Source organism: Vanacampus margaritifer, chromosome 14 (assembly GCF_051991255.1).
Source record: "Vanacampus margaritifer isolate UIUO_Vmar chromosome 14, RoL_Vmar_1.0, whole genome shotgun sequence".
In the NCBI taxonomy this organism is placed as follows: domain Eukaryota; kingdom Metazoa; phylum Chordata; class Actinopteri; order Syngnathiformes; family Syngnathidae; genus Vanacampus; species Vanacampus margaritifer.
Genome location: NC_135445.1, coordinates 9,529,095 through 9,555,294, shown reverse-complemented (window position 1 = coordinate 9,555,294; position 26,200 = coordinate 9,529,095). Strand labels below are relative to the sequence as shown.

Here is a 26,200-nt window from a genome sequence, read left to right as displayed (position 1 = left end):
TGGCACCAGTTTTGTGCGCATCTGTTATTATTGTTATATATTTTTAAAATTATTTTATTATCTTTTTAAAGAAAAAGTGGGTCAGCTTTTTAAGTTAGTAAAACCTCACTTCCTGAGTGGTCAAATACGGTGCTGACCTGTGTCGGTGACCCAAAAAACTTTAGCTCACCGGTAGCGCTCTGTGTTTGCAAACCGGAGACGTATTTCATTATTTATTCATTTGTCAAGTAAGACTTAAAAAAAAAAGAGTTATATTTTTTGTTTTGTTTTATTTTCTAGCCACAGATGAGGCACATATTAAAATGCTTATAATGATGGCATCTTTGAGTAAAGCATCTCGAGGCCAAGCGTCCTCTTTTTTTTGTTCCGTAAATCAAAATACGGTAGTCTTAGCTACGCAAGTGGCAACGTAAGACGGCTGCCGCGTATACAAGTGGTCCAGACCAAGATTCCTTTTGAATAGAGCGTGCACAGAACACAAACCAAAGTTCCGTACAAAGGAGCTACCACCATATACGTTTGATCAACTATTTGGAGTAGAGAACGAGTCTTATTCAGGTTCTAAAAATCTGAATAAGGGCATATATTGCCTATACTGTATTCAGGTTTTGAAACGGTTACTGACTGCATGCAACGTAATTTTGCAAGTCCTACCATCGCTCGAGACAAAAAATATGTGAACTTTTATAACGGAAAAAAAACGCTTAATGCAACTAGCATGGTTGTTCATCCGACCAAGTTTGGGAAAAAATGCCAGGCATGCACGTTCTCCTATTAAGATTTCATCGCCTGAGGAAAAAGATTTTCCTTTCAATTTTTCATTATTGTACTCGAACCAGCCAATAAGAGAGTGATAACTAGGAGAAAATTGAATGCTCACACATCAGCATAGAAATGAATTACTCAAGTGCCCCACTTTTTTTTGGGGGGGGGGGACTCCTACGTCAGTAGAAGGGATGAATCATCAGTTAATCCTGCCTATATTTCTATGATAATCAACTAAAGCTCGACAGAAACTCGAGCATGGACATTTGAGAACATGTATCCAGAAGAAAAAACAAAACACCTGCAGGATTAAGGTAACTAAAGCCTCCCCTCCATCTTAAGAAGAGGCCTCCCCTTATCTGACTGGGCACACATTACTAACGCATGTTTAACTTCTGTTCTAGGTCACCATGAGATAAACACACTTTATTCAGCTTGGCCAGACCCCAGCCATTAGACGTTGGTGGTGGCCCATTCATGGTTGTGCACTCATGGCTCGGGCCCTGTGATTAATTACAGCACGGGGCAGTGCTTCTCAATGGAGACCTTGCGGGGAGGGGGGTCGAGAGGCAGGGAATGTGACTTGAGAGAAGAGGAGTCCTTGTGGTCAAGACAGCCTGCAAGGAAGTTATTTTGCTAACATCCCAGGTCACAGTTTGGTTAAGTGGACTGTTATCCAAAATTATTATCCCAGAGGTATCTAAGCATGCGTTTTTTAAGTACAGCACAGCCTCAGAGGGTTTTTCTTTGTCTTTTGAGAAAAAGCAATATACAGACACATTCAATGAATTAATCACGCTACAATATAATACAGTGGAAACTCAAAATTTGAAGGGCCCCGAGGCTTAAGAATTCAACCCAATTGGCACACTTTTTTTCCTGCCATCTTATCAAGATGTATTCTATAAGAAGGAGCAGCCTCAACAAGGTATTTAAAGACAAAAAACAATATCAAAGTTACATGAATGGGACTCGTATTCCAAGCATTAAAGACTCCAGCGTCACTTTTTATTTATTTATTGCTAAGGTAGCGTGTTATATTACCTTTTAACTTTAACTGCATTCACCTCTTTTGTGCACTTGTATGACCATAAAGAATGGCAAAATGTTACTTCAAATAGCATGTGCTGTTAATAAAAATTGTATGATGCTATGGTGTAGTTTTACTATATGTACGTGAACAATAGGAGTACTCCAAACTTGATACCTACCTTTTGTATACAGCTGAATTTTCTCACCAAGCTAATGTATTACTTACTTTAAAAAAGTCTTATAAACTGCTAAAAAAAATTCAACACCAATAATAAACTCGTACTTTGCAGCCTGCAGTCAACTAGAGACCAGCTTGTGTGCAGGGTAGCATCCCCTGCCTAGGTTCTTAACATTAGCGATGTAACAATAACGGCAATATTGCAGTATTAAAATTTGCTACATTATCATCGTTGACATGTCATAATATTAAAAACATCACATCTGTTAAAAAGGGAGGCTGTATTCTATTCGTGCAATTCCAGCATACTCTGGTTATATTACTAGTGCAGTTTAATTTCAATTAGGCATGTTTTGGCCACCTACGTGTAAGACCCATGTTTAGGGTCAGATGAAGGGGAACATAACATGTTTGAGTTCCTCCACAAATTGACTCGATTCACAATGTGTGCGTGCATTAATGTGGGTGGATTTTTTAAAAATGTGATTCATTAATTCATCACCAAAAAATTATTGACAGATCAATCGAATCAACAGTTAACCCACATGTTCAGACCGGCCGATCTCACCATAAAACCGTGATCCGAATACCCCTAGTAATGCAAACTTTCTTCTTACCTTTCTAATAATGTATCAACATTTCTAAAAAAAAAATAAATAAATTATGTGAATATATCGAATAGCACATGATGTGTTCAAGTCAGCCCAAGCATGAGTTGTACTTCCTTCATGCATCATAAAATGATAACCGTTTGGTTTCACAAATCAAAATGTTACCAGAGGCACACTGTGATAATTTACTGTACGGTAAATTCTCATTGGTTTTCGTTCGCTTTATATTGTTTACCGCTGTGGTGCAGTTCTACCGAGTAATCAATCTGACATACATACATACATGTTTCTCCGTTGTTGTGTGACGGCAAAACAACAATGAGCCACAGGAACCCTATGTACCTCCACTGTTGGTGGAAAAAGCTAAGTGAATGAGTGAGTCAGAGTGTCTGAGCTGACACCTTAATGTCAACGCTCATCTCCCACATGTCTATCTGGCCTCCTAAAATAGCTCCATTTACTCACATAACAGCCTTCACATCTCCACTTTCACTTCATAGGGCATTTCCCTCTCCCGAAGCAGACGAATCCCAGAAGAAGCCCTCCGCTCTCGCTCTCTCTCTCCCCTCTACCTTCGTCTTCAGCCTCACCTTCCCTCCCTCCTTCTCTCTCGCCCTCCTTAGGCTGCTGCACAGCTCCCATGTTTCTCATGCTCCGGCAGAATTCCTGAGAAAGCGGAGACTATGTGGGGATGCTTTCAAGAACAGTCTGCCTGTTGTATTATTCATCACTTTTCGTCTCTACTGTGTCAAAGACGGCCCACATGGCCAGCTGTTGCAGAGGGGATAACGGGGCGAGACTGGCAATGAGGGGAGCTCGTACAAGGTGAGCAAGGAGAACGCTCGTGATCATAAGTAGTCCTTGTCAAAGGGACTCTGGAGAGGAGCTGCTCTGACCAGGAGAGATTTCAAATTTGTGCGGCTAATGTTACTCTGACCAAATAACATTTCAAATCTGTGCGATTTTCAATAATAACATCGAAATATTCTCTGTTTAAAGCTAATACGATGTGCAAGAACAATACAAGTGCAGACCTGGCAGTACACAGTAATTGGAAGGAACTCCAATTCCCTAATGTGAATTCCAAATATACGTAGTTTCTCCAGTACATTTATAGAGAAATATCAGTGCACAAAAACACATACTGCATGTTTGTAACTGACAGGCTACATGACTCCCCAAACATATTTTATGTTTTTATGCAATGGTGTCCCGTTGTAAGATATGATACATTTTACAGTAATAATGCTCTTTCTATATAATAATAGTCACAGCAGTAGAAGCCCCGGAAATAGCAAAAACTAAAAGAAAATGTATGTTTAAAAAGCCCCCAAAAACCTGTACAGACGCTCCCCTACTTACGAACATTCGAGTTACGAACAACGGTACATACGAACATTTCTGCGCGTACAGTATGTCGAAAAATGTTCGGAAAGAGATGCTGTAAGTTAGATTTTGTATTGCGCGTAGTGCTTCTTTCCGCCGCTAATACCGACGCTTGGCGCTGTGAGAGCTCATTGGAGGCTGAGCAACGTGTCGAGGAGGAGGAGGAAGAAACGCCGGTCCCCATGAAGCAGGAAATAACTTTTAAAGCCGATTCCAGCGACGATGAAGAATCTCTCATGATATAAAATCCTCCTCTTCCTCCTCCTCCATCATCTCCTTAAGCATCGAGTACATCTTCCAAAAGTAAGTTAAACTTCATTTTATTTATCTTATTACGTACATGTACAGTACATACTGTGTGTGTCTCTCGCTCTCTCTCTCTAACATACGTAGTACAGTACAGTACTGTACGTATTCTCTCCATTTTATTAAAAGTTTTTTTCAGTACAAACCAATGCAGGTTACTTGTACAAGCCTTAAACATACTTATATAAACCTTCAATATACTTATATAGGCTTTAAACATAAATTATAATACAAAATATAGCACTGAAGCAACTTACGAACAAATTCATCTTACGAACGATCGTCCGGAACGTAACTCGTTCGTAAGGTGGGGAGCGTCTGTATATATAAAAATTATGGGTGTCAAAATTTGTGTGTTCATTTTGAGTTAATTTGAAGTTCATTTAACGCCACTAAGTTTTTAACGTGATTGACCGACCCTAACTTGGAAAGCCTGTATTGGGGGAATTTCAGTCACAATGCAGCAGACACGTCCACGCAAAAATTTAGCAGTATTACATTTTATAATAATGCATATATTTGTGGAGACTAGGGTCAAGTTGTATTTTACAATTTAAAAAAAAGTGCTGAATTTCACAAGTTACTTCATGTTAAAGATTAGATAACTCTTAAAAGGAACCCCGACTGTAATGACAAGTTTGCTCTATATTATTATGCGGCGTGCAGCCAAATAAAAATTCTACAACATGTAATAAACTGAAAATGATTTTTGAAAAATGAATCTCATAACCTAACTTGTAACTAATAACTACATAATATAGAGCAAACTTGTCATGACAGTTGGGGTTCCTTTTAATATAAAAAAAAAATGCACTGAGCTGTCACCAGCGTCTTACAAATTCAATTATGCCATCTAGTGGCAGAAAAATTACATCAACACAAATCAATATCACACTTGTTTTTTACAGTACATATTTTACATTTTAACTAAATTTTTTTTGAATTATCATGAAATTACTGTATCAATGACTAAAAGATGCAGCCACATTTCTATTAGTTTAACTTTTTTCCCCACTTTTATGTTAGCAAGAGTATGAAAACTTGCAAAAAATGTTTATTCTACATTTAAAACAGATATAAATTTTGCGATTAATTGTGAGTTAACTATTGAAGTCATGCAATTAATTACGATTAAAAAAATTTAATCGCCTGACACCCCTAATAAACATCAACTAAAAGCTCCACCAAACAGTTGCAAATGAGTTCTCTGTGAACATTAGTATGGTTTCATAGTATGTGATATGGAGAAAAGTGATGATTTGTTATGCATACCACCACAATTAAAACAAACAAAAGCCAACTCACTGAATTGGATGGAACCCCGAGGTTGGTGTCGATGTAGGTTTCGGTTTTGGGTTCAACCGCCTGCTCGGCTTCCAGTATCTTCTCCACGGGCATGTCCTCATTGGCGCAGCTGGTCGACTCCACCTCATTCTCATTCTTTTCCTTGGCTCGCTGGCGCTCCTCCTGAACGGCTGCATGTAATAAAACTGGTTCCGGTCACTACTGCTGTTTATTATTTAAGATATACATACAGTATATAAGATATTCATTTTGCATTTATCCACTAAATGCCGAATTCATTCGAAAGGGTCACTAATTCTACTTTTGCCGAAAAACACGTTATAGTTAAAAAAATATGAAACATCCAATTTGGTCATAATGGTAAATGAAGTGTGTCTACAGTACATTTATCTGCATAAAGCACTTTTACAAGCCTGATATTCACTTTTTTGAAAACATTGTGTACCAAGACTGTTAACTGAAGATTTCAATCTCAAAGATCCCTCGCCGTACACTGTCCAACGGCAGACCCACAGTGTTTTTTTGTTTGTTTTGCTTTTGGTAGTTTGAAATATATCTGTGTCAAGTCTGTTGTACTTAGGGTGGCCAGACATCTCATTTTGCCCCGGAGAGTCCCATTTTGAGCCTTCGATTACGCATCCGTCCTGTCCCGGCGTCCCTGTTTTTTTTGCCATCTGTTTATATAAACCCATTAAAAGGGAATCTAAGAGTTAAATGACTTCCTATTTACTTCCAAATTCATGTTTGCATTCTCATTCGCATCTAATCATTAACAGGCCGGAACTAGAATTACTTCCTGCTTCCGTGATTAAGAATCATGGGAAATGTAGTCCTACTGCTGCGGTTGCTGGTCGTCAGAGCCAAGGCAAGCTGAGCTTTTCTGGCGGTATGTTTCTAATGGCGCGAGGTAAGCAACACAGCCATCTTCCAATAGCTGCCGGGACAAAGCAAAAAACGTTTGATTGTCTAGCGCTGGTGAAGTGCCAACCAAGATAGCATTTAGCATTAGCTAAAGTAGTACCCCTGACAAAGATTGACTGGTGATTACATTTGGTGAGAATTTATTGTAGAGTTCATTGTCAGCGTAATTGTAGTGTCCCAGTGTTTAATTGTGAAAATCTGGTCACCCTAGTGCTACTACTAGCTAGTGCTAAGCTAACCTAAGACGGTTCGTCACTCCGGTCCAACGTCCAAGTTTGCAAACTCCCTTTGTCCTAGGACTGTAACTTAATATTTTAAAATGCGCGGGGTTGGTTGTCAGCGTAATTGTAGCATCCCAGTTTTTAATGGTGAACATCTGGCTACCCTAATCATACTACTAGTATGCGCTAAACTAATCTAGGACGGTTCGTCACTCCGGTCCAATGTCCAAGTTTGCAAACTCCCTTTGTCCTAGGACTGTAACTTAATATTTAAAAATGCATGGAGTTGGTTGTCAGCGTAATTGTAGCATCCCAGTTTTTAATGGTGAACATCTGGTCACCCTAATCCTACTAATAGCAAGAACTAAGCTAACCTAGGACGGTTTGTCACTCCGGTCCAACGTCCAAGTTTGCAAATTCCCTTTGTCCTAGGACTGTAACATAATATTTAAAAATGCGTGGAGTTGGTTGTCAGCGTAATTGTAGCATCCCAGTTTTTAATGGTGAACATCTGGCTACCCTAATTATACTACTAGCAAGCGCTAAACTAATCTAGGACGGTTCGTCACTCTGGTCCAACGTCCAACTTTGCAAACTCCCTTTATGCTAGGACTGTAACTTAATATTTAAAAATGTGCGGAGGGGGGGATGCAGTAAGTTTTTCGTGTTTTACAGCTTTTCACAGCTTCTTGGACTCAATATTACACACAGACTATGTGCAAAAGGCCTTGAGTGTATACAGTATCCCTGAACCCACAACACAAGCAAACACATCCGAGTGAGTTCAGTCATCAATAATTGCTTCAAAACCGTCCAACACTACAGATCTGCATTATTCACGCAGCATTGTGGGAATGCTCAAGGACTTATCTCTTTTCCTCCCAAAGCAATGTGTTTTTCATGCGATCATACTATGACAAACATCTGGCGCCTTTTATTCACAAATCATTTCTAAACACATAAACAAAGTAAAGTCTGTCACTAACGTGTGGTCGCCAAACTGTCTCAGCTTCAGTACAACACAAATCAATGAGGACTTTGTTTTGAACATCCATTTTTTTTCTACATGTCGCATACACTAGCGCATAACTGTAGTGGTTCTGTCATCTGATTGGCTTGGCGAGGAGACACAGGAAATGGTTTGTGTGCTCAGCAGACACCGAGACTCACTGTGGCTAAGGCAAGAAAAACCGCACCTTCACCCTTGAGTGGAGAGAGGAAAAGATGCACAAATGTGTGTGCATGTTTTTTTTTTTAAAGTATAATTAACTTGAATCAAAATAGTACATAAAAAAATTGAGTAGCTATTTTAAAGTTTATCCTTGTGGGTAAATAAAAGGTTTGACACAAAATCTCGTTGCATCATTGTGACTTTTAGCAATTTGGACTCAATGTCCACACACACCTGGAAAAGTGACCTGACGCACAAACGCAACCAACGGTGAGTTTGCAGAACGGTCTGTTTTCATACGTTTCTGCGGTCACGATGAAGGGGGCTAGCAGTGGTTGTTTGAGGAGGAGAAGGAAAGGGGCCCCACTTTAGAGGATCTGCTGTCTGGCGGTGGAGGTCAGCCCAAGGGTAAAATACTTGTGTTGGAGTCAGAGAGAGGTGAAGAGGGCTGAAATCATGTTAACTTCACCCTCATCCCTCCTCCTTCTCCTCTCTCCTGACTGCAAGAGTATAAATTTATATAATCCTGTTCGTCTTTCTGCGGATTCACTTAGCCTTTTGGGCTACTACTCGCCTTGTTCTGCAACTACTACCCTCAGGGTGTAGTAGGCGGCTTAGGCAGCACCGTGAGTGAGGCAAGTGACGGTAAATGATAATACCCTTGAAAGAGTCCTTCACTGGTGGAGGGGAGGCCAACTAAAGGTCAAGGCAAAAATGGTCTTGTATATAGAAAGTGTTTAGTCACACTCTCAGGTGCACACACATGCTCTTGGTTAACACCCTTCAACATCTTTAATCATTGCCTCCTGCCCATATGTGTTGCTCACACGGTATATGCCTGTATTTGGTAACAGTGGTCACCATAATTTCAAGAGTGATTGGTGCTTTCAATGTGCGAAACAGCTCCGAACAGCGCTGCAGAGAGCGATAATACTTTTAACACTCTCACGAGGTGTTAAAATTCACACCTTCATGTCTAGGAGCACCCCCCCCCCCCCCCCATCCCAACTCTCCATGGTTTTATATTTAATATTTACTGGAATCTTTCAGACCAGGAGATCTGGTTTCTGATTTCAATTTGGTAAAAGTCACATTTTTGTCAAAAGCCCCACAAACAGAAATTGTTTCAAATGCATGCCAGGACACGCCACTTGTCCTCCCGCAGGAAGTTGGTTTGAATACACTTCCTTGCAAATGTGAGGCGCTTCACGAATGAAGCAATTCAATTTTCATAATTGGGTATTTCATAATATCAACACACAATACATGTGTTGTGTGGGTGAAAAGCTGTTCCAAACAATTTCCAACAAGTTCCTATGAATCAGCAGGGCTGTGACTGCAAAAAGCCAAAGGATGCGTTACAAGGAGAGGTTCACACGCCTCTTTTTCTGTTTTCATATCTCCAATCAACATAACATGCTTCCCTCAGGACAGCCTATTCTCATAAACTTCGTACAGAGTTTCCATATCCAGCGAGGCAGGGCTTCTTTGGGTTGCAAAAGCAGAAATCAATATTATCCCAAACGTATTGCTTGAAGCAGAACATTTTATAGTAGAGCCATTATGAAGATAATGTGATTACTACAAAATGCTTCGCATGTTTTTCGAGAAATAAAAAGATTATTATATAATTTATGACTATTATTGTATATAGTTAAAAAGCAATGTTAACTAGCTGGTAGCAGCTGTGTTGAGTTGCGGGGGATTTGAGTCTGACATTAATATTATTTTGGGATGATGAATTAAAGTAAAGCAAAATTAAATAAGTACTGTTTCACCAGTATTTTAAAAACAAGTTAACCCATCCACCCATCCAGCTGATATGACAGTTTGATTATTCCCACTGTTTAATGGTATCAAATGCATATTCGTCAAAGTACGTGTGTAAGTGTGACTATCCTCAACGGTATGTGCTTTACCTTCTCTCTTCATGCCCATCGCTAAACACTTTTGGTAGCGGCAGTATTGGCACCGGTTCCTCTGGCGTTTGTCAATGACGCAGTCCTTGTTATCGCGGCACGTGTAGGTGAGGTCTTTGCGCACTGTCCTTTTGAAGAAACCTTTGCAGCCCTCACAACTGTATACACCGTAGTGTTTTCCTGAGGAAGGGTAGACAGAAATGTGTGGTTTGTCAATAAACAATCCAACCAACACCAACATGCTACAATGTAACAACAACAAAAAGCTGAAAAAATAATAATAAAAAATAAATAAATAATATATATATATATATATATATATATATATATATATATATATATATATATATATATATATATATATATATATATAATTTTTTATTTTTTTTTAATTTAAAAATAAAAAAAAGCAAAAAAAGGGAACATGTATTTACCAAGAGCTGGTAGTGGGAAAAATATACAAGCTGAATAGCCCCCCACGGATTTGCGTTGTGTTATGATAAGGAACGGTTGGTTCGGAAATGGTTTCTCCGCTATTCTCAACTTCGCCTCTTTGCTATTTATGGTAGCTCAACCGAATAAATTCTTCAGCTCAGTCTGATTCTTTGTAAGTCCTCTTCTGGTCAGATAGAAAAGATAACAGAGAGCGCCTCCAAGCACAGTTCAATGAAGCATGACTTGATATTAAGGATTTGATTGTTCCCTTTGGTTCCATGTGACGGCAACGCTGTAGGACGGCTTTTGAATGAATTTGATTGGTATTAGGGCTGAACAAAGTTGCAATGTAATAGAATGTCATTTTCAAGACGCAAAGGTCATCATGTTGATGGCAGCGAACAAGATCTGGCTGGATACAAAACTTCCGCTTTGAGCGACTGGAACGTTTTAGTTTAAAATGGTTTACAGAAAGAACCGTAACTGGAAATTGATAAATGGACTGTTTTTTGTATATACTGTATATATCACTATGTCTACAACATATGTGTCCAAAGCGCTTTACAAAGCCTCACATTCATCCATTCACACACATGCCATGCGGGGTACCGCCAGGCCCACTGGGAGCGAATCGGAGTTCAGTGTCTTGCTCAAGGACACTTCGACATGGTCCCCAGGGGTGAGGATCGAACCCACAATCTCACAGATGGAGAGTCATCCCGCCCATGTGATATTATATTTTTTCCTTCTTTTTCATGATGCATTATTTTGTTTGGTGTGACACTCTCTGGAGTGACTAATAGTTCGAATAATACAGTAGATTATTTTAAAAAAAATTGTTGAGCCCTAATGTTGTGGCAGTGATATTCTAATATTTATAGTTACCATATTTTTGTAAACATGCTAGTGAAGGTTGGCTGGGATTTTTTTTTTTACTGGCTAACAGGGACGGTTTAGTTGCTTTCAGAGCCTTCTTTGGTTGCACCCTTACACTCCAAAGTATTTCTTGCCACTTCTCATGGTTATGAAAAGATTTCAACTTCTTTTCATGTGCTTTTTTTCTCAAGAGTTGCTTCTCTTTGACTTTACTACCCTTTAGCCCGAAATTCTCAAGACTGTTCTACCAACTACATTCATACTTCCCCCTCACAGCAGAGCTGCCGGGCTTATTTATTTGTTTAGTTTTTAGTAGGACGGCTGGCTCCCAAGGTTGAGGTTGTGAGTTCGTTCCTACGTTGAGTCACTTTTATTTATTCCAATTCTTTATTTTACTATCTTCCAAGTGTAAACATTACTCTAAAATAGTCTATTTGGTCCTTATCTAAATAGAGTCAAACTGACTACAGAATTTACTGTGTAGATTAATTTAACATGCAATATCCAATCTGAGATGAATTTCGATGGCTGAATTTGCGTTTTTTTGAATACCACATCTGAAAGGCAGGTGCAAACCGGCATGCAGAGCGGTGCCAGCATAGCACAGGAAAAATGAGCGGCCAACCACAAAATGGAGTCATAACAAATCACCTATGACAAATGTTCTTTCAACCCTCTCCCAAAGCAGTTTTTTCAGGTGTGCTGTCCTAAGTTTCAAATACACTGTTACGTAGGATGAGTATGGACATAGCCAATACACACACACACATTCAGGGAGATTTAAATAACAAAAAAAGCTCTGCTTTTATGCTATCTGCCTTCCCCAAAATTATCGGAGCAATCCTATAACTGTTTGTCTTCCACTAACACTTCCAATTCCATCACTTTGTGCTCGAGATTTTCTCCTAAATTTTCCATGGAAAAAAAAACATCAAAGCTACCTTAAGTGCAGCCGTCTCTCCTGCATTTACACCTCTTGCCAGTGTAGAGTAAGTAAACATGCACCACATCACACCACAGCCACTAATTTGGGATCGTCAAGCAGGCCTTTATGTTTTTCCTGCATGTAATTTGACATGCATAATGATACACATCAAGCATGTCATCATTAGAGCATCTTACCTGAGGAGCGGTCCCCACAGATGGCACAGATGTGTTTGGTGAGCGACAGCGCCGTGCCAGAGGGCTGAGCGGGCACTTTCATCACGCCGTTGAGGCCCAGCGGGGGCTTAATGTCCTCCGTGCTGCTGACCGAGTTCATCGGCGAGTTCAGCTGGAACATCAACATACACAAACACACACAGGCAACAGGTCACAAAGCAGTCCTGCTGAAAGCAAAACGGATATCAAACACACTTCACATTAAACAGGCCTGTTCTAACATTAAGTAAAGTTGGTGGAACATACAGTGGTAGCTTCGAGTTTGAACGAGTTCAATAGAAATGTTCACTTTTGAAGTGTAGCCACCACCATACGGTACGTGAGCGCTCATGCTAACTAAATAGCAAACTAGCAAACTCAAATTATCTAACTAACTAGCTAACAAATGTGAGACGAGAAGAAGTGTATCCACCAAAAGTTAAAATTAAATAAATTGTCTGACTTTTTCCAATGTTATGGCAGTCTGAGAAAAATGTCCATAACTTTGTAAATGAGCATGAATGTTGGTTATGTTTCAGATTTTACCTTCCACAGCCAAATCTCACACGATTCAACCATTGGAACTCTGTTATTTATCCTCAACATGCCCCATTGCTTCAAAAATGATTGACACACAAAATCTACCGGTAGACCATTAAAAAAATCAGCGGTATATCTGGAAGCTTAAATCTTACCATTTCTCTCTGAAATTGAGCTTTGATAAAAAGTTCTTCTGAAGATGACCCCTCTTTGCCTTTTGCTAAAACTGTGAAGTAAGTAAGGCAAATTATTTTTTTTAACTACCTACACGCTGTTTCAGGGGAGATAAATGTTAGGCGAGCATAGAAATTATCCTAAAAGACTAAATGTACTGAATGGAACAGAATACTGCAGCCCACCATTGGCAACATTCCAGGGGGAAAAAAGCATCAATCCTCTGACTAGTGTCAAGCAACGCTATAGAGAAGCATTATGGTGTGGAAGCAAAGGCAAAAATAGTGTGCATTTGGCTTGTATTGTCATGTGTTGTAGTTGCTATACATGTAAAATGTATGCTATGTAAAATGCATGTATCTTTTTCACTGAAAAAGATCTATAGGGAACAGTTCAGTCAGAGGTCAACTGTGTGCTTGTAATATTCCTGTGCTTATGGTACTTGATTTATAAAGCACTTTTCCACCTGGCAAGGCCCTCAAAACATTCAACGACCAATCTACCACTGAGCCACGCCGCCCGTTGTAGCATATATACAATTGTTGAGATTGTATGTATGATTGTATCAACAACTGCCTGTCATACTGACCAAATGGCAAAAAGTATATTGTTGCTAAGAAAATCACCAATATATATTATAATATGCTGGGCTATGACAAAGGACGAGGACACTTGTATTATAAACACACTACTCACAAAAAATAAAAAAAATAAAAATACAATAAAATACAAAATACAAAATACAAAATACAAAATAAAAAAATAAAAAATAAAAAATAAAAAATAAAAAATAAAAAATAAAAAATAAAAAATAAAAAATAAAAAATAAAAAAATTAAATAAAATGAAAAATAAACACACTACGAGTAAAAGGCAGCTTGAAATAGCTGCCGGAACCGGGCAAATAGAGTTGGATAATGCTGAGTGCATTGGCTTGCTCAGCGGTATCGAACTGTCAACCAAGATAGCATTAAGCATTAGCTAAAGTAATAACACAACCACCAGTCACCAGATTGTCTCGCGATTAAATTTCTTATAAATAGTAATAATTATTGTATATTTGATTTTCAGCGAAATTGTAGTGCCCTGGTGTTTAATTTTGAAAATAAGAGTCACCCTATTCTATGTAGTAATAATACATGAGAAACTGTGTTCACACATTTGACTAGTAATGCATTTATAAACATTATAAACCTGTGGAATGGATATACAGTACATATGAGTCTGTAACACACAGTTCAACTCCAGTCAATAAAAGCACAATTGTAGTAAAAAAAACATAACTATACTGTACTGTAGGTAAATATATACAGTTCACAGATACAAGTTATATTGTGAGCTATTTCTAATTTCTAACACACACATACATAAAATATGAGACACATACTAGTAAAAGCTGGAGAAGGTGTAAAAAAAAGAAAAAGAAAAGAAAGATGTACAAGTCTAGACACACGCAGGATTTGCTCCTGGCATCACATTTCACATTTTTAAACTCTTAAACACTTAAATCTTCAACAACATCACTGCCATGTACATTCTTGCTCAAAGCGATAATGTATTGTGTCTTCGTAGACATACATACAGTATTCCAAGCCAGATGCTTCACCGTCCAATCACATGGAAAATTCCAGAGGACTTCTGCAACTTTTTAAACTCTTTTTTTTTTTTTATAGAATTCAGCATGACATGTGTGGTGTCATGGGAACTTGCGTTGGACCGAGACTAGAAAATCAAAAGCTCATGTGGGCTTCAATATTTGGCTGGTTCAGTCGGTTGAAAAGTTTAAAACCTCCCCAAACACTTTAAACACACTAAAAGACACACACACACACACACACATTGGCATATATGCGCAAATAGTTCATTAGGCCATTGAGATTAAATTCCAAATATAACACACTCTTTCATTAATAATTTCAAGGGATGCAATCTGTGAATTTCAAGGAATATCCACAGATCTTGTGCTCTGTGGCAACCCGAGCTGCCACTGCATACAAAACAAAGTCATTGTAAGGATTTTTTGCTGAAAGGCAAAGCAGCATGTTGCCAGCAATTAATGCAACAGCACAACCGCGCTGATGTCAATGAGTCCAAGTTACTTAACGTCTATCTCGAGGCTAATAAAAGCAACTGAGGAACTTTGTCAATCTTTGTTGTTGTGCACAGATTGGCCAATGGGAAATCCCATTCAGTTTTTGTATGTTAGGTAACGGGAATATGCGAAAACACATAATACACTTCTGGTAAATGTCAGAATCGAGGAATTTATCTTTCTTGTCTGTTATATCAGCTTGCCTTAAGGGCAGAGTTATGAAGTGATGTAGAACTGTGGTGGGAAACTTTTGTGTCATCCATCCAAGCTTGTTTACCTGCTAAAGCCAAACTCTGGCAGAGTTGTTACTTTCTGGACCTGAATTTCCCATCTTTGTTGTTTCGGAATGTTTTGCCTCCGCAGAGATTTGACCTTCTGAATGTCATCCTCTCTGTCCTGTTGTTAAAATCAGCCCCCCAAATTGAAGTAATCGCCTCATATAGACGGCTGACTTTCACACACCCTTCCGCCGTCGACGAACGATGATTAGGATTCGGTGAATGTTGTTCATTGTCCGCACCCTCTCCATTGACGAAAACGATTCTTCGCGTGTCGTCGTTCGTCGTCTGCACCCCCCCCACCTCAACATCTCCCCACGCTCCTTACCGATGTCGCCGAAAAGGATTCGAAATATTTTCCCAGCCTGAATTTTGTTCCCAGTCTGTCCGTGACCGCTAGGCTTAGCAGGTTTTCTGGGGGAAACCCTCTACTGCCATTTATGTAATCTAAGTAAATAGCACAAAAATTGAGAAAATTATGTCAGGGTTAACCCTATAAAGCCTGAACCAAGAAACATATGAGAGAAAATTCAGATTTGTTGTAAATAGAGTATTTATTGGTCCTTTTGAACAAACAATTTTTTGGGGGAAAATCAACTGCCTCATATGACTTTTGATTTGTGTCATATTTGATAAATCCGGTCACAATGCTTAAAATTTGTATATTTATAACTGTCAAAAATATAAAAATAAGCAGACATGTCAAACACATTAGTATTTCCAAAAATCAGAAATAACATTGAGTTATTGAGTGATACTGCCTTCAAATGTATTATCTGTGCAATGCATGTGTCAGATCATATACGTGAGGGTTTTATGGGAAAAAAATATTATAGGCTACTCATGAAATAGAGCGCTCAAAATGTCTTGTATTTAATAGGATGAATTTGGCTTTATAGGGTTAAAAAACATTTTGAGTAACTCACCACACATTTTAGCCACAGGTACATATGAAATTATAAATAGTTAAATATTATTGTAAAACATAAAGCTGAAATATTACCTAGTACGGTGGTGGCTTTTTTGTTGTTGTAAAAATCTTCTCTTTTTTTTCCTTTAGTATTTTGGATTGGCTTTTACATCAGCGACCTTGTAATGTCTTTCACCTGCAATTCAAATTCTGAATTGCAGCATTAGTTGTCGACAGTTGGCCCCACACACATACTATGCGACAGTTCGGCACTGTTTGTTGTCGACAACACAGCTGCATGAACTGTTCGGTACCAGTTTTGAAACCAAGTGCACAGCCACCTACATCTCAGCGTACTCAAAGATGCGCATACGTGCACGCGCGCGCACATACACGGTCTTACCTCACTTTAAACGCTTGTGTCTAGTCTTTTGCCCTGCAGCGTGGCACTAACAGAGCTGTCCCGTCAGCTGGGATGGTTTCTATCAAACCCTCTTCTGCCTGACACAAAAGACTCTTCCATTCACAATCTATTTTCAGTAAACTTGCAATTCAATCTCAACAGTGATGCTCAGTGCTGTGGGGTGGGTTGGCTGGGACCCTTTTTCTCCTGCTCTTCTATCCATGGTGAAGGACTCAAGTCTGGGGGATTAAAGTAGCTCAGGGCCGGTACTGGAAATAGAATATATGCCCCCTGAACACATACATGTGACCCCACACAGAAAGGTATGCCAGCTGTGTGTACAGTATTATCATCTTAGAAAATCCCTTGACGATCCCATCTTACATATTGTATGCATCTGTTTTGTTTTCTTGCAGTGAAAGTGGAATGCTTAGTTTGAAACTTTTACAGACTTAGCGAGATAAACAAATTAGGGGCATTTAATCTCAAGGACTGGAAATGTAGGACATAGGACTCCCTGCAGTACAATGTGCAACATGAGTGGATGTAATACCCCAGATGAATAAGTTTCATGTGCAGGATGTGTTATGTAATGTGATGAGGAGAACATTTGGCTGGTACATCCAGTACATTGGCTGCATATGTATACTTGTAGGTGTAACATTCATAGAATTGATGTATGCAAAAATGTAGTTATCTGTGCTACCAGCTGGATTAGCCATATTGCTAAACTATTCAGCCAAGATGTAGTATGGAATTGAGACTGGATACAAATTTGAAATCTAAAAATATATTTTTTGGTGTAAAAGATTAGAATCCTGAGAATTGTAACAGCAAGCAATACTCAAAGCATTGTGACTACATTTGCATGCAGTCAATAACCGTTTCAAAACCAAATTATTTGCAATATGATGGTTTTGAAAGGTCATGTAAATGCGCAAAAACCTGTAAGTGTGGCGGCCATCTTACGTTGCCACTCTGTAAACAAGCCAATTTTAAATACATTGCCATTTTGCCACATTGATGTTTCTGCATTTGGCAATTTATTATTACATTATATTATTAGTATGGAATTTTTTTTAATGGGCTTTAGGTGAACTGATGAATACACACACGCTCGCACGCTCGCACGCACGCACGCACACACACACATACAAAAAAAAGTGTGTGTATATATATATATATATATATGTGTGTATATGTATATATATATATATATGTTTAAAAAAAAAAAAGAAAAAAAAGAAAAGAAAAGAAAAATGAGAAAAAAAAACATTTTTATTTATTTTTTTATTTTTTTTTAAAAAGGAGAGCAATGATGATGTCAAATCGAATGAACAATACTGAGCTCTCCTTAAAAAAAAAAAATACATTGCCATTTTCAAGTTATTTTCTCTCTGTCTCTACTGTAAGTCTCTTTCTCTCGGTGATAATGCCACAGCGTGTATATGTACACAGTACACACACATGTGTGTATGTAAATCAGTGCTTCTGGCGCACAACCTACCATAAATACACAAAGAAGTAAACGAACAGGGAGAAACTGAAATGGATCACAGCAGCAAACTTTTGTAGCAGGGACCAGACTGACTACTTTATTAGTGGGATGAGTGAAAAGAATATGTCTTCTTGACCATACAACGCTAAAAGCGGAAATTACGTCTATGTGCGTAATGACGTTGTCCGTGCGTCCCGGTTTAGATCTGGGTATGTATACGGGAGTAACTTTGCCCGCTCACGCATGTAAACAAGTTATCCTGAGTGTTTCAGAAACCGGAATTTTGACCTTAACCCGAATAGTCAATTAACTCTTTGACTGCCAGACGTTTTCAGAAAAGGGATGTCGCCAGTGCCAGCCGATTTAAGCATTTTGACTGATCTTTCAAGGTCCACAGAAAATTATGTGTTTGGACTATGGAAACACACATACTACCAAATGAAAGATTGAACTCTCATCTTTCATCAGAAAAAAAAGTTTGTTTCTACCTTATTCTGTTTCTGAGTAATCAACAATAGAAAATGGTTAGTTTCACCTCTGTTTTGAAACAAACGTCTTTTAACGTCTTTGGCACTCCTCCATAGGATTTTACTAAACGTTATTTAACGTTTTTGGCAGTCAAAGAGTTAAGGTTTGAAAATAAGATCGCCATGGCAATTCCTATAATAGCCACTAATCTTGGTTGAGTCGTTCCTATAAACAATTAGTATGCAACGCAAAACACGTTGCTGAAAAAAAATGAAAAGAGCCATCCCTGGAGTGAGCAGAGGAGAAAAGGAAAAAGAGTGGAGACAGTTGAGGCCTCTGCTTAAGAGGGGCTTAGTTTGATTCAGAGCACAGACTTTGCTCAGAAAGACACTTCAAAAGCAAACATCAAATCCGAGCGCACCACTCTTCAATACGTAACTCTCTTGTGGAACTCCGGTTGCTTTCCAGTTCAAGGGCACCTTTTTTAACTTACAAAAAGTTATCTCCACAGTATTAGTGTACTGCAATGATCTACAACGTTCTAGTAAAAAGAGGAAAGTTTTTCTTCGGATTTGTGAAAACTTCCACAAAAAGACGACGTGATCCTAATTCACACAGTCCTGCAAAAAGTCCTATCACTGTAATATTTAGTAATGACCAGTGGATGATTTGGTAAAGAAACATGCATATATGAACAAACATCCTTATCCTCGGTCTTTTACAAAACTTTTATGCTTTTTGTCAGCAGACTTGCAGTTATATGCACTAGCACTGAAGTAGTTGCAAACTTTTCAAACCAAAAATGAAACAATAACCTTGTACCTTTACATTCTTTTTAACTTGTGAGGTATACATGATTTGATTTAACTTGTGGTGGGCATTTGACTTCATTTCCTTGATGGACTATGGGAAACAACTGAATAGGAGCCCTATGAACAGGATTGGGGAATCTCTAAAACTGCTGAATTCCACTTTCTATGTCATGTTGCCATCAATGCCAAAACAAAGGAGGCATTAGACTTTAGTGACAAAACAGACTTTCAGCCCGTTTTCATTGCGGGGGACTGCATGAAGAGGGTCTCCGACTTCCAGTTACTGGCCGTGCACATTGATTATGCCCTGAACCAGAGCGAGAACAGCAGAGCCATTATCAAAAAGGCACAGCAGTTTGTAGTTTCACAGAAAGAGCAAATTTGTGGACAGTAGCTTAATCTGTGAGGATTTGTACTTCAGGATCGGAGGGCATTGTTCAAACCCCAGTGTGGACAAATACATGTAAAAATGGCAACTAGTTCTTGGAGAGCTTGCTGTCTACTGTCACAATGCCCTTGAGCAAGGCACCGTCCCAAGTGGTGCAGCCCGTGTGAGATTTATGTGTGTGGTGTGTGACACAAAGTATACTTTGGAGTGTGAGTTAAGATTTCCCCTTGAGGGACTTAAATAAAAAGTCCTTTTACGTCGCTCCATTGAGAGCATCCTATCATATTGCATCTGCATGGATGTCCACCTGTACAGCGGCAGACTGGAAAGCACTCGGACGCGTTGTCGACTAACAGGGATGTGATTTGACCAAAGTGAAATTATCTGAAAATTTAGCCGGGGGTCTGGGGGCCGCTGGCACCCAGCTAGGTCCAGGGTCATGGGTTTTCTGTGTTTTTAAGTACTTTCAATGCACTCACATGACAAAGAAATAGACAAAACAACAGCATAAATTTTCAATGTATATTGAACTATCCCATATAAAATGGCAGTTTTAGTCAACTCAAAATCAGTCACATTCAAAAACATTGGACTGCCTTTGCTTTTAAAAACTATCACTGAGAATATCATCATATCTAACTAATGTGATTACTAAGTTAACACATAAATAATGTTGAGGGGTTCAAATTTCATGAACAAATAAATGTATCATGACCAAATGAAAAGTAACTCATATTAGAGCATACCACAAATGTCTTTGTTATAGCAGAAGATGTTATCTGTCGGAGTCATGTGCATACACAATGAACTACAAAAAATAAATAAATAAATAAATAAATAATAAAAAATCTATTTTTTTTGGGGGGGGGGGGGTAGATAAAAAAAAGCGGAATTCCGCGAATTAGCGGAAAAATCACATCCCTGGACTAAGAAACAGTTCTTAGGTGGGAGCTGTAATTGCACTGAACACTGCCAAATTGCCAAAATAATTTCAGATTCCTCACATTCTTTTTCATACCACACCTTTTTTGTGTACCTACAACGAGAATAAAGCCATTCCTATTGATCTTGAACTATTTGAAAGATTTTTCTCTCTTTACACTTTGGACAGAAAGATGTTCCCAACTTTCGCAAGTAATTCTGTGCATTGTAAGGAAGAATGTTAAGAGAAAAATAAAGTGGAGAGGATCTCAAATCTCCTGTTGACAAGAGTCAACACCTAACCAGCTGCCTTCACAGAGGCGTGGACAGAGATAAGGTCATGATATAACCTAACGATAACCCTGTGTCACCTTTCAACCCTCACAGAGACCATTTCCTTCGAAAAGCAATTTACCTTAACTTAGCAAAGTACTGCTGGCTTGACTAGGAACTTTCTTTTTTTATCCCTAATTAGTGTGTGTGTGCTTTTGTGTGCGTCTTATCGAGACACGAATCAGCAGAAACGGAGGATTGGGTTTCACACAGGAGGGTGTTAATGGGATTGCGCTTCTGTGGCCTTCAGGGCGAGATATTCACAATAAGACAACCTTTGGGATCAATTACACTTTTATATGTTTGAGGAACACCTGTTTGAACAATACGTGCTTCACAAACAAGTACATGTGGGTGAATGCATGTACAGCATATGTGGCTCCCAGACACTATGTATGTGTGCTGATGGACTGTAGGGAACTTCTGCAAATACCTGTCATATCACGGCAATTATTATTGAGATTACTTTCACAACCTGGATGCATAAAAAAGATTGCTTTCTGATTTTTACACAATTAAAGGTCTTGTAAAATTAGTTAAGAGGTTTGTTTATAAATACATTATATATGTTTGAAGATACAGTATTTGCTGAAAAGTATTTAGTGACAACTATGTAGTACCTAAAGGCCTTTGGGAATAATGACTACCGCCGCCGATGGTATGGAGGGGAATAACTTCTCGCACATGCGCTGAAGGTGAGTAATAGTCGGGTCGGTGCGGTGTGTATTTATTAATTTTTCTACGCGTATCTAAGCCTTAAGTGAGGAAATACAGTGTCAAACTTTTTCTTTTTCTTTTTTTTTACTTTTCCGTTTTCTTTATTTTTGGGATGTGTCTAAAATGGCACTTGTGACCCACTGGGTTAGCACTTAAATAATTTATTTGCATACTTCTACTAGCTACAGGGATGTGATTTGACCAAAGTGAAATTATCTGAAAATTTAGCCGGGGGTCTGGGGGCCCCCCGGAGCTCATGGGTTTTCCGTGTTTTTAAGTACTTTCAATGCACTCACATGACAAAGAAATAGACAAAACAACAGCATAAATTTTCAATGTATATTGAACTATCCCATATAAAATGGCAGTTTTAGTCAACTCAAAATCAGTCACATTCAAAAACATTGGACTGCCTTTGCTTTTAAAAACTATCACTGAGAATATCATCATATCTAACTAATGTGATTACTAAGTTAACACATAAATAATGTTGAAGAGTTCAAATTTCATGAACAAATAATTGTATCATGACCAAATGAAAAGTAACTCATATTAGAGCATACCACAAATGTCTTTGTTATAGCAGAAGATGTTATCTGTCGGAGTCATGTGCATACACAATGAACTACTATAAAAAAATAAATAATTTTTTTTTAAAAAATCGGATTTTTTTTTTTTTTGGGGGGGAGATAAAAAAAGCGGAATTCCGCGAATTAGCGGAAAAATCACATCCCTGTAGCTAGCCATGTTTACACCCCCAAAATGTATCTTTCCTTGATGCCAAAATTTACCAAAGAGTGAGGTGTTGATATTTAGAAACCCAACTGATATGTATTTTGTGTTAATCAGGCTACCGTATTATGCTGGATGTAAAAGCGTTGTGGATATATAACTAGCAGGAATTATGTGCCCAAATGTCTGTCATGTAGTGTGAACCGCAGGCTGAATAATGTGTGCTGCCAAGTTTATTAAACAGTTGACTTTTTCTTAAGTGTCTCTGGACCCACACACTGACATAACACCAAGTGATGAGCCGGCTGCCCGTCCGTCGGCTGAAAGGAGCTGAAAGGTTTGAAGAATGCTCCGTGACGATATGGTGAGATATATTCCAGCCACCTGGGCCTTGAAACAGCTATATTTTCGTGGCTAATACTGTAGTGCTGATAAATAGGCTATATGTGAATAAATCACTTACATTAATGCTGCCCATTAAAAAAAAAACACGCACTTTCTACACACTCCCACTGGATAGTATTTAAGGGGAAGTACACTAGACAGCTCAGAGGTTACTCAAATTTACCCCATGCTGGGCCCCACTGGCTAACGTTAATGGCTCAGAAGCAATGCTGGCTTTTCACTCTATTTTGTTTTTTAAAAGCAAAATACAAAACTGAGAAGAAATGCGAGGGCAAATATGCAGTTTTTGAAAAAATACTTGACAAATTATCCAAATAGTTGCCACTTGACGTTTTTGTAAAAATTACGATTGAACAAGAAATGAACCATTAATCTTCCAGTTGCCTAAACATCTACTTGAACGTGTAAAATAACTTGAGAGCAATGTAAATTGTTTTTCACACACCCCTGTTTATATTGGAGGCCATAGATATCTACACTATGGCGGCTCAAGCGTCTGACATTTTCGGACAGGGTGCGCTGACCCACTTGAATACACGTAACTTGCTAAATCTTTACCGTTTTACAGATGATTGGTTTCTTACAAACATTATTAAAGTGGCTATGATTCAGGCAAAACGTTTAAAATCTGATTTTTTTTTTTTTAAACATGGCATAATTGTTTGTGTCATCTCTGTGTCATATCTAACAAAAATGAAAAATCAGCGGAGAATTTGGAAGAGTTGAGATATATCTACAGTTAAATCAAAGCCGGCAAATTCGACATGTTGAATCGGCGTCGGGCGCATTTGATCACTGTGATTGGCTAGCGGATCAGCGCACGGGGCAAGAAGAGCAAGTGACAACGCGGATAAACTACTCTGTGTACGTACAATACAAAAATGGGAAGCAATGTGCGTACATTGATACTTGGTTGTCTTCCACATGTTATTACACTTGACAATAATGTCAGATCAGCATGTATTATGGCCATGAATTATTTGAATGTATACTACCTGGAATGGTCCATTTTCTGCATTAGTAGTTCTATAACTTAAACCTAACGTTGCTTAATGCAGCTAGATCAATTTCCTAAACAAGAGTATGAGCTCCAAGAACGCACACAAAAGTGGATGTTGGTGACATTCCTAAGTTGGTATATAAAAACATCCCAAATAAATTTTAAGTGGTTCTCAGAAATTTTTACTTCAATAGTTGTTATTCCCCCAATCTACTTTTCAGGTCTTTCATGTATCAGGCTTCTGTTAATCAAAGCAACACCTCCTACAAAAGTTTCTGCATGGATGCCTTCCAAGTTGGAGTTGTTTTAAGCATTGAGTTTGCATTAACAGCAAACAGCTGCAGTAAACATCAGAAAATGGGAGCAGAGCAGGGGAAAAAAACATTCCAATTCTATAAAATATGCAAGTATGCTCTAAATACAACTCCAAAATAGCTTTACTACATTTCTGGTAGTGGTACTTTGTTAAACTGCCATTAGTGGGGGTGGCGAGCGAGCTGCTTCTAATTGCCACCTGGAAACAACTTTGGCTGCGAAAACTCTTGTCCCCCATCCATTTGGGGGTTGATTGACATTAGAGAGTCTTAACTGTTCTCCAGGGAGCCAACACAGAGCCCCTTTGTGCGGCCAATAGAGCCCCGCAACTATGATGTCATGCAGAGTGACTGCAGCAAGGCCCATCAAAGACAGGGAATGGACCTTTATGACTCCCACACAGGAAGCGCTCTCTCTCTCTCTCTCTTTCTCTCTCTGTCATTTGCTGTCTCTTAGCGCTCTCTCGTTCGCTGCCACTTAACTCTTTCTTTTGGACATGTTGTATTCCAGTTGCCAAGCGACCCTTGCGAAAACATGACATATTCAAAAGTGGTGCATGACATCACCGTCGCTGCTCATTTTTAAAACTCATTTGGCCCGAGCACCATTTCTTTTAAATCATTTACACCCAAAAATGAGTGTCTCTTCTGTGTTTGAATTGAGAAACACGTTTTAGATGTATTTTTAAGGCATACTGAAAGTCGCCGCATGGCCTCTTACGGGTTAGAGTGTTTAGAAACATTACAGAAGGACAACGTATAAATCATATAGACCAAACTAAAACAAGGAAAATGTCGGAAACATTGGTCCACATTTTAAGGTTGACCTTTTCTTAAAAAAAATAAATAAATTGCCACACAGTTAACAGTCATTATGAACTAGTTCCATGCTTAATAATGTCTTCCAGATGCTTTGACAGTTAGAGGGGACAGGGCGTACTGCCAGCAAGCTGAAGCCTAAAGATCTGACCACTTGCTTAATTGGCTATGTTCTGGCTTCTCCCTATGACAGGATATCCAGCAACATTGTGCATCTACCAAAAGTTCCAAGAAAGTGATGCCTTATTATGTGTCAGAACAACACCGATACAGTATTTTCTGACCAGGTCTAAAACACCCTTGGCTAATAAACAGGAGCTGAAATGCAAAAAAACTACAGAGACAAAGTACATTTGTGTTTCTGGCTGTTGGGACATAACTTAAGAGAAAAAAGTAACATTTTCTTTGCATTGATGTAAGAACTGGCTGATGATGAAGGACAGTCTTTCTCTCAACATGTGGTTTGGGCTTTGAGAGAACACAAGAACCTAGTCATAATGGGAGTTTAGTCATCCTTTCCCCTGCTTTCATTGTGGTGTCATTTCTGCCCATCATTGCAGGAAATGCTGTTTAAGGCTCATTAAATTACACATTTACAGCTTTAGAACATGAGGATGTCTTTGTTTAACACAAATCTAGCAAGTAACACAAGAATATAGTGAAGATACTTTTTGTAATGCCTTTAACTGTCTCGATCAGGGATGCTCAATACGTCGAGCAGGTAGTATTAGTAGATTGCATGGCGTTAGTCAGCCTATCATCCAAAATAAGCGTTAAAATTACGTGCTCAGTTTTGTCGACGGTCCAGAGATTAGATTCCATGTGAACTGGATGCGACGTTGGTGTTTTCCGGCAGGTGCACGGATTCTGCCATAGTGGTTATGGAAGAATACAGACTCTTATCTGTAACTTTGTTCCAGTTAACTCGCAGAACAGTAGTCAGGCGAGTGTTTTGATCAAATAGCAGCGGTCGCCTGATGCAATTCACTGTCCCATCTAACACCGCACGACCAGAGACATGCCGTCATCTCAACCCTCCGAGTGACATTTTCACATCAAATTGACGTTCTCCGCCCTCAAAATGCAACAGTGAACAGCCCCTGCAGTCTAAGCTATGCAAACATTCCCGGA

General features: G+C 38.8%; 1 protein-coding gene across 1 annotated transcript in view; it reads right to left on the bottom strand.

The window, feature by feature from the left end:
- The window catches only part of rxraa (retinoid X receptor, alpha a), a 104,156-nt gene that overhangs the window by 18,278 nt on the left and 59,678 nt on the right, over positions 1-26,200 (bottom strand). Inside the window, exons 6-8 of the mRNA XM_077542300.1 lie at positions 12,249-12,399; positions 9,816-9,995; positions 5,584-5,753 (exon numbers count right to left, since the gene is read on the bottom strand). Coding sequence (XP_077398426.1) covers positions 5,584-5,753; positions 9,816-9,995; positions 12,249-12,399 — 501 coding nt within the window. The remainder of the gene's footprint in view (positions 1-5,583; positions 5,754-9,815; positions 9,996-12,248; positions 12,400-26,200) is intronic.